This window comes from Alligator sinensis, unplaced genomic scaffold, assembly GCF_000455745.1.
Source record: "Alligator sinensis unplaced genomic scaffold, ASM45574v1 scaffold1426_1, whole genome shotgun sequence".
NCBI lineage: Eukaryota > Metazoa > Chordata > Crocodylia > Alligatoridae > Alligator > Alligator sinensis.
The window spans coordinates 237,813-246,687 of record NW_005843250.1 but is presented as its reverse complement, the minus strand read 5'-3'; the positions used below and the strand labels follow the sequence as shown (position 1 = coordinate 246,687).

The 8,875-nt window shown below is 57.1% G+C and overlaps 1 protein-coding gene across 1 annotated transcript; it reads right to left on the bottom strand.

Moving 5' to 3' along the window:
* Nucleotides 1–656: 656 nt before the first annotated feature.
* On the bottom strand, nucleotides 657–8,869 carry LOC102383417 (mediator of DNA damage checkpoint protein 1-like). The gene is made up of 5 exons (XM_006038098.3): nucleotides 8,843–8,869; nucleotides 7,361–7,759; nucleotides 4,232–4,301; nucleotides 1,761–3,988; nucleotides 657–1,427 (listed from the first exon to the last, which is right to left on the bottom strand). The coding sequence occupies exons 4-5, from the start codon at nucleotides 3,793–3,795 to the stop codon at nucleotides 1,264–1,266; spliced, it is 2,199 nt and encodes a 732-aa protein (XP_006038160.3). The 5' UTR covers nucleotides 3,796–3,988; nucleotides 4,232–4,301; nucleotides 7,361–7,759; nucleotides 8,843–8,869; the 3' UTR covers nucleotides 657–1,263.
* Between the last annotated feature and the right edge of the window lie 6 nt (nucleotides 8,870–8,875).

Here is an 8,875-nt window from a genome sequence, read left to right as displayed (position 1 = left end):
CCTTTTGAAGATCTCCCCTTCCCCCAAACTGCTTCGCTCTACAATACGGAAGCTCCTCTTTCTCATGCACATGTGTCAGATGTGTATACTGTTTAATATCTTGCTTTTGTTTGTGTGAATATTTATGTTGCCAGAGAGATGACTTTCCAGGGCCACTTACCAAGCTTCAGAGAAATGAATCAATATAATAGGACATGCTAAGATAACTGCATGTTTATGCATTCAAACAAAAAACACACAAGAGGAGCATGCTTTTTCTGCCAAGGCACAACAGCTTGCATACATTTTAGAAGGGTTGGAATAAGACAACCTATTTAAATGAAAGCCATGAGAAAATGGAAGTAAATTCCCTTGGAGAAAATAATTGCACCATTAGATATAGAAAGCAGCTCATGAACCTATGTCAGGGCTTTGCTCCCACCTCAGCCAGTTACTAGTGTTGATTCCCCAATTTAGTTCAATGTGTTTTGCATCAATGCAATTCACTCTAGTTTTGAGTGGTAATGTAAATAGCACCTTTCCAGGGTTTATATGAAGGCTTTTTGGTAATATATGTGTTAAAAAAGAAACCAATGAGCAAACTCTCTTTTGATGGAAATTCATAGTGGGCAGGCCCAAGAGCCGGGGCTCTCGGGGAAGGGGGGGGGGGGAGGTAAGAGCCGGGGGGTTGGGAGCATGGACTCTGGGGTCCTTAGCAGGGGAAGAGGGAGCTAAGGGGCTAGATGGGGTGCAGGGTAAGAGCCCACAGGGATGCCTGGGATCTCTGGGCAGGGGGTGGGGGCTGGGGAAAGCTGGGAGCCGGGACACCTGGGTTCCTCCCCAGCTTGTCTCCCCCTCCCTCAAGGGTGGCTCTGACCTGAACTCTGCTTTACCCAATGCTTCTGTCCCTTTCCAGGTGAGGCATCCAGAGCCCAGGCACTCAGGGCAGATGGGCAGAAACACAGAAGCCAGCAGTTCAGGGTACCCAGGTATGTGCCCATGGAAAACCCAGCTCCCCCTACACAGAAGCTGTGTCCAGCGCTGCCCCGTCCCAGGTGCCCAGGACCCAGACAGAGAACCCAGATGTCCGGGCTCCCAGCCCGCTCCTGGGAGAACTTCTGGGTGGCCTCTTCCTCCAGGCTGGGGACTGCTGGGGAGGGGAACTAACCACAATCCCCCATTTTGCACCCCTCCACCCTCACCACAATGTGGGACATGGGTGGCAGCTGGGATACCCACATGGAGAGTGAGACACCCAGGTGTCTGGGCTCCCAACTCCCCTGCTTATACCCACCAGTCCCCACTCCCCTCCCAGCTAACCCAGGCATCCGGACTCTCAGCCCCCCTCCACCACCCCAACCCGGAGAGAAACCCAGGCATCCTACCAGAGGCTCCAGCCTTGCTGTCCAGGTAGCACTGGGTGGCCTGCAGTGCCAGGTCGGGGTCATCTGCAAGGGGGTGAGAGGGAGGCTGTGGTGCTATCCCAGCGTGCACTGCAAGGCACCCTGCCGGCATGCGTCCACCAAACCCATCAAAGCTGGTGGCAGTGGGTACTGGACTCCGGGAACCCAGGTGTGCAGGGGTGGATGAGGGTCTGGAACCCAGGTGTCTGGTGGAGGGGCAGCCATTCAAGGCCCTCCCCACAGGGATGGGGGTGGAACCCAGGCCTCCGGGAGGGAAGGGGAGGGTCATTGAGGGCCCTTGCCCAGGGGATAGAGGACAGAGCCCAGGCATCTGGGTGCGGGCAGGGACGGGGGGCAGGAGGCAGTCCCCTCACTCACCCTTGGCATCAGTCTCACTGTTGTCCCCAGATGCTGGCCAAGGGGATGAGTGGGGCTGGGGGGCCTCCACATCTGGATCAGGAGCCCCAGGTTCGAGGGGCTGGAGAGCCTGGGGAGGTGCTGCAGCCGGTTTGGCCGCTACTCCCACTTCTGGATTCCCATCACTATTCTCCACATTTGTGTTGCTGGCCACCTCAACAGCTGGCTGATGCCTGGGTGGACCCACAACATCTGGAATCTCATCCACCTCCACATCGGTGTCGCTGTCCGCTTTAAAGGCAGGCCGATGGCTCTGGGGACCTGTCACATCTGGAAGCCCATCACCATCCTCCACATCTGTATCACTGTCCATCTCAACAGTGGGCCAACAGCTCTGGAGAACTTCAACATCTGGGTTCCCATCATTCTCCACAGCTGGGTTGCCACCCACCTTAGTGGCAGGCTGATGGCGCTGGGAACCTATAACATCTGGAATCCCATCCCCACCTTCCACATCTGTATCACTGTCCACCCTGATGTTGGATTGATGGCCCTGGGGAACTTCAACATCTAGCTTCCCATTCACATTCTCCACATCTAGGTTGCCGCCCACCTTAGTGGCAGGCTGATGGCTCTGGAGACCTACAACATCTGGAATCCCATCCCCATCCTCCACATCCGTATCACTGTCCATCCCAATTGTGGGCTGATGGCCCTGGAGAACCTCAACGTCTGGATTCCCATTAATGCGCTCCACAGCTGTGTCGCTGCCCACCTTAGTGGCTGGCCGATGGTTCTGGGGCCCTGCCACATCCGGAATCCTGTCATTGTCCTCCACATCTGTATCACTGTCCACCTCAACAGTGGGCCAACTGCTCTGGGCAGCCACAACATCTGGATTCCCATCACCGTTCTTTACAGCTCTGTTGCTGCCCACCTTCACAGTGGGCCAACAGCTCTGTGAACCTACAACATCAGGAATCCCATCACTGTCCTCCACATCTGTGTCACAGCCCACTTCAAAGGCCAGCTGATGGCTTTGGAGAGCCTCAACATCAGGATTCACATCACTGTTTTCCACAGGTGTGTCACTGCATGCCTTAGTAGCAGGCTGATGGCTATGTGGACCTACAACATCTGGAATCTTATCGCCATCCTCCACATCTGTACTGCTTCCCACTTTATCAGCTGGCCGACAGTCCTGGGGAACCACAACACCTGAATTCCCACCAACGTTCTCTGTAGCTGTGTGGCTACCCCGCTTCATGGAGGGCCGATGGCTCTGAGGTCCTGCAACATCTGAATGCCCATCTGCCTCTTCCACATCAGTATCACTGCCCACTTCAAGGGCCAGTCGATGCCTCTGGGTACCAGCTACATCTGGATTTCCATCCACCTCCTCCACATCTGTGTCACTGTCTGCAGCAACAGCTGGCCGAAAGCTCTGGAGATCCTCAACTTCTGGATTTCCATCACCATTATCTGCAGCTGTGTTACTGCCCACCTTAATGGGGAGCCAATGGCTCTGGGCAACCACAACATCTGGAATCCCATCACCATCCTCCACATCTGTGTCTCTGCCCACCTCAACAGTTAGATGAGGACTCTGGAGAACCTCAACATCTGGATTCCCATCCCCATTCTCCGCAGCTGTTTTGCTGCTTACCTCCCTGGTGGACCGACGGTTCTGTGAATCTACAACATCTGGAACCCCACCCTCGACCTCCACACGTGTGTCACTCGCCGCTTGGACAGCAGGCTGACAGCTCTGGGGAACCTCAACACTTGGCTTCCTGTTAACATATTCCACAGCTGTGCCGCTGCACACCTCAATGGCAGGCTGATGGCTTGGTGGACCTACAACATCTGGAACCCCAAACCCATCCTCCACATCTGGATTGCTGTCTGCTTCAGAGGAGGGCCGTCGGCCCTGGGAAACCACAATATCTGGATTCCCCTCTCTGTCTTCCGCACCTGTGTTGCCAGCCACTTCAATCACAGACAGACGGCTCTGGGAACCTACAACATCTGGATCCTTGGTCCCCTCTGTGTCCATGTGTATGTCCCCTGCCAGGAGCTCCCAACCACAGGTCTTTGATCCCGGCACATCTGGATCCTGGCTTGGGGGCTCCACATCCAGCAACTCTGGGGCAGAGGGAGGTGCCCAGCCCCTCGGTGTCGCTGCCCCTCCTTGGGTATTGAAGCAGAGGTGGGAGGAAGGGCTGGGGGCATCCTCAGCTTCCTCGTCACTAGAGGGTCAGGGGCATAGGGCGGGTCAGAAAACCCAGGTGTCCAGGCTCCCAGCCCCTTAGGCTCACCCCACAACCCTTCATCTCTCCTCCCAGGGAATCCAGGTGTTCGTGCTCCCCCTGCTCTCACAACTCAGCCCCCACTCCCCGCAGACAAAACCCAGCCATCTGGGTTCCCAGCACCCCTGTTTCCACCCCAACCCCCAGGCCCCTCCCAGAGATCCCAGGCATCTGGACACATACCTCTCAGGCACCACAGTGTTGGGGGGCGGAGATCCTAGGCTGCCGCTGCCCTGTGTGCAGGCCTCTGACCCTGGATGGGAGCAGGCAGGTGTCAGCTGGGGAGAACCCGATACCGGGATGGGGGAAGGGGCAGGATGTGGGGTCTGTGCACTCAAACACCCTGATCAGCCCCAGCCCCCCTATTCCTACTGGGATCTGCTTGTTATTGTAGGGCCTACCAAAAGACCGAGCTCCAGCTCCAGCACTATTATAGATCCTACAAAAACCCTGGCCCCAGCTCCGACTCTCTTGATATTATAGGGCCGACAAAAACGCCCAGCACCAGCCCTGGGCTCCCTTGTTATTATAGGGTCTACAGAAAACCCCAGTTCCAGCCCCGGCTCCATTGTTGTTGTATGGCCTATAAAAAATCCAACCCCAGCCTCCTTATTATAGGGTCAGTACAAACCCTCAGCTCTGGCCACACCCTCAAACCTAGCTCCTTTGTTATTGTAGGGCCTCAAACATACTCCAGTCTAAGCCCCAGCCCCGCCTCCACTGTTATTATAGGACCTAAAACAAGTCCCAGCCCTAAGCCCGGCTGCTTTGTTATTGTAGGGCCTACAAAACCACCCAGTCCTGGGCTGGCTCCTCTTGTAGCAGGCAAACACGCTCTTAGTATAACTTTAGGCCTTCCCGGGACTAAGCAATTAAATTATACAGAGTGCATCATAAGGCACTGGGAAAAATGAGTGCTATGACTGGTACGGTGGGCTAACCAGAGACAGTAGGTTCCCTAAAAAAGGAAAAGAAACCAAAGAAGGAACAGGATTGGAGCACCTTATCTACAAAGATGAGGTAAGAAACTTGAGAATGGACAATTTGAAGTGAGAAAGTTACAAAAGTAGCGGACAAACAAAGAGACAGTGTGCGTTTGTATTGCCACCCTGGGGAGACAGGAGCAACCTTGAAATTCTTGTTCGAACAACAAGGAATCCAGAAACTAACATCCCACACACCCAGCAGAGAATCTGAGGCCGGTACCACTGAAGGTTGCTGCTGTAACATCTGAAGAAAACCCTTGCCAGGTTGTATTATGGGAAGGAAACATATGATAAAGCCTAGAGATTGCTATTAAAGTTAGCTTGATACCAAATCGGACAAGGGGCCGTGTCAAACCTTGGGGGTCTCTGGTAAGACGAATTCTAGGAGCAACACTTCTGTCATTATCTACCTAACACAAACCCCAAGCCCAGCCCAGCTCCATTGTAATGATAGGGCAAAGGTGGCCAAATATGGTCCATGGGCCAGTGGGTACCTTGGTCCTGCGTGAGCCAAGGGGAAGCCGGGGCCAGGGGGTGTGCAGCCAGTTCTGCTCCTCCCACGCGCAGAGTGATGTGGAAGTGGGGGTGGCGTGGCAGCCAGTCTCCACTTTCCAGCAGCCCATATGGCGGTGGCTTCTTCTAAATGCCACTGCTAGTTTTACCACTGCTGCCAGATCGGGCCCGCTGCCCAGGCACCCTGGCCCATCTGTCCTGCATCCACCACCAGGGGTGCCGGACGGAGCAGGTAGGTGGGGTCTCCATAGAGACTGGCCAGAACTCCCCTGGGCAGGGCACATCTGGGCAGATGGGATGGGGTAGTGGCTGGAGGGGCAGGGGCCAGGATGACAGGTCAGTGACAGCGTGGGGCTGGAGCCTGGGGCACAGCCATCATCCGCTCCCTGCCCCCACCGTTATAAGGCCAAAAAAACCTGCAGTCCCGTCCCTGGCTCCAACTAGGGCCCCCCAAACCAGCCTTAACCTCAGCCCTGGTTCCCATGTTATTATAGGGCCTAGCTGTGACGGAACACAGGGTGTGCCTGTCACCCACAGGGGTTTGAGCAAACAGCCTGCAGGTGGGAGCAGGCCCAAGCAGGTGGTCACATGTCAGACAGAAGGCTGGCTGATTGGTGGAGAGCCTGGGTATAAGGCAAGGCCCCAGAGCAATATAAGCAATTGCTGCAGGGGCTGAAGGAGCAATGTCACCCAGCCAGCTTCTGTTCCTGGAACAGCTTGGAGGTACAGAGCAGGGACTATAGGGATGGAGGAGGTTCCTAGACCTTAAAACTATGCCCTGCTGAGGAGCATGGTGCAGTGGGGCAACTTCCAAGAATTGCCACACCTGTGCCTCCCCAGTGAAGCGTGAGTATGAGATGCCAGAAAGCCTCAGCCCCTGCTGCCGTGTGGGTGACCCTGTGGAGGGGAAAGGCTAGGGGAGCACACCCCAACAGAAATGTGCAGGGCCACGGCCCACTGTGTGGAGCTTGAGGTGGGGTCCAGGCCATGAGAAGGGGGCCTGGATGCGGCCCAGGTCCACTAAGTGAGGCCTGAGGCTCGCTAAGGAGCCGGGTGTTGAGGCTCCAGGGGCCCAGGGAGTGAGGGCTGCAGGGTGGAGGCCCAGGGATTTCTAGACCGGGTGACGCCAGGTGGTACGGCTCGGCAAGGGAGCCAGGAGCATTTGTGAATTTGGATGTCAGCTACGAGGCATGGGATACAAGGGAAGACTCAGAGCTGTGTATGCGCCCTTGGCAATGAAATGGGTAGCCTCCCACCTGGGAAAAACAAAGACATCAAAAGTGCGGCAGGGGAGGCAGGTGGGTGGACTGCCCAGGACAAGTGAGCGGGCCAATGTTTACACGCCCTGGACTGGCCCACTTATTACACTGCCACAACGCCACCCCTAGCCCCTTTGTTATGATAGGACCTTCAAGAAGTACCAGCCTCAGCCCCGCCCACAGCCGTCGTCTTATTGTAGGGCCTACAACCATCTCCCTCCCTCCCCGCCACACACACACCAGGGAGCTCCCTGTTGTTACAGGCCCTACCAAAGCCTCCAAAGCCCCCTTGTTGTTATAGATCCTACCAGAATGCACCCAGCTCCTTGTATAGGCCCTACCAACCCCCCCACCCAGCCCTTGTTGTTATGGACTCCACCACCACCCCCGCCAGCCCTCCTCCTACAGGCCCTACTAAAATCCCCCTCATCCCTCATGTTATAATGGACTCTATCAAACCTCCCCACAGCTCCCTTGTTATTTATAGGGCCTACAGTAACCCCCACCACCATCCACTTTGTTACTGTAGACCCTAGAAAAACCTGTCCACTCACCTCCACGCCATCTTTTTTTCTTCACCTCTGACTCCTGAGCCAACTGGGCCCCAGCACCCAACCTACGCCTGCATGGGGTTGGTGTCTCCTCCACGGTCAGACAGTGCAGGGGGGAGGCTGCAGATTCCCCGGGGGGCAGCAGGAAGTACTGGCAGCCCACGTCGCCAAACAGCAGGGTGTCGCCGTGGGCCAGAGTGTAGCGGACGTGGGGCTGGAGCACGGCACGGCCGCGCCGCGTGCGATTGAGGCTGCCACGGTCCCAGAGCAGGTGTGGGTATCCAGGCCCAGGCCTTGGTGCTTCAATCACTGCATGCAGCTTGGACACGGAGGGCACCGGCAGGTGCACGGGGCAGCTGGGGAGGCGTCCCACCACGTTCTCACCAGGGTAGATCCAGACGTCTGTGAGTGAAGAGAAAGCCCAGGTGTCTGGGAGGGGTCCAGACTCCCACCCCTGCCAGTGCATACACACATGCACGTGTATGCACACTCAACCCAAGCATCTGGGATGCTCACTTGCACAGATGGACACTCCCGCAGCCCCCACAACACTGAGACTCTTCCAGAGAACCTAAGTGTCCAGGTTGCCAAACCCCTTGGTCTAGCTGACCAGGCCCCAACTCTCCTCCCAGTGCTGGGAGAGGACCCAGGCTCCCAACCCCCTTCTACTGCCCAACCACACATACGTGTGCATGTGTGTGCACCACTCCTCTCCCATAAAACCCAGGCATCTCAGCTCCCAGCCCCTCCCTGGTCTAATCCACCTGTCCCCGCTCCTCTCCCAGAGGATCCAGCCCCCCCCACAACCCCTCCTCTCCCCTCCCAGGGAACCCAGCCATTCGGCAGGCTCTCCCCTGGGGACATGAGCCCCACATCTGGCCCCAGCTGGAATGGGCTTGAACCCCAGGAAATGATGCCTTTGTCATGAATCACCCCGGACACCAGCTTCCTCAGGCAGTGGGGTTACCCCCAGGTGCCGGGTTCCTCCTATAGCGGGGTCCCCACCCCTGGCACCAGTCCAAAACCGTGTCCAGTTGTGGCCCCCCACTCCAGCAAGGATGTGGACAAGCTGGAGAGAGCCCAGCGGGGGCCGATGAAAACGGCTCGGAGGCTGGGGCGCACAACCTGCGAGGAGAGGCGGAGGGAACTGGGCTTACTGAGTCTAGAGGAGAAAAGCCCAAGGGGGGGATTTGACAGCAGCCCTCAACTCCCTGCAGGGGGGCTGCAAGGAGGGTGGAGCTGGCCGGTGCTCAGTGGGGGCAGACGACAGGACAAGGAGCGAGGGGCTCCAGGTGCAGCAAGGGGAGCGGGGGATCCTGGGGACGAGGCAGTGGAGTCTCCATCCCTGGAGGTGTTTAAGAGCCGGCTGGGACGGTCTAGTTGGGGCTGGTCCTGCTGGGAGCGGGGGCTGGACTGGACTGGACTGGACTGGACGTCCCTTCCCGCCCCCGCACGCCTGCGCCCAACGGACATCGGGGCTCCTACCTCTCTCCGGGCCGTGGCGGCCCCCCAGCACCC

Bases quoted from the DNA above. Each gene is read 5' to 3' on its own strand.
- LOC102383417 (XM_006038098.3), bottom strand. From the start codon at position 3,795: ATGGACACAGAGGGGACCAAGGATCCAGATGTTGTAGGTTCCCAGAGC. The intron at 1,428-1,760 runs GTGAGTGAGGGG...ACCCCCTTGCAG, and splicing joins CAGTGAGACTGATGCCAAGG to ATGACCCCGACCTGGCACTG.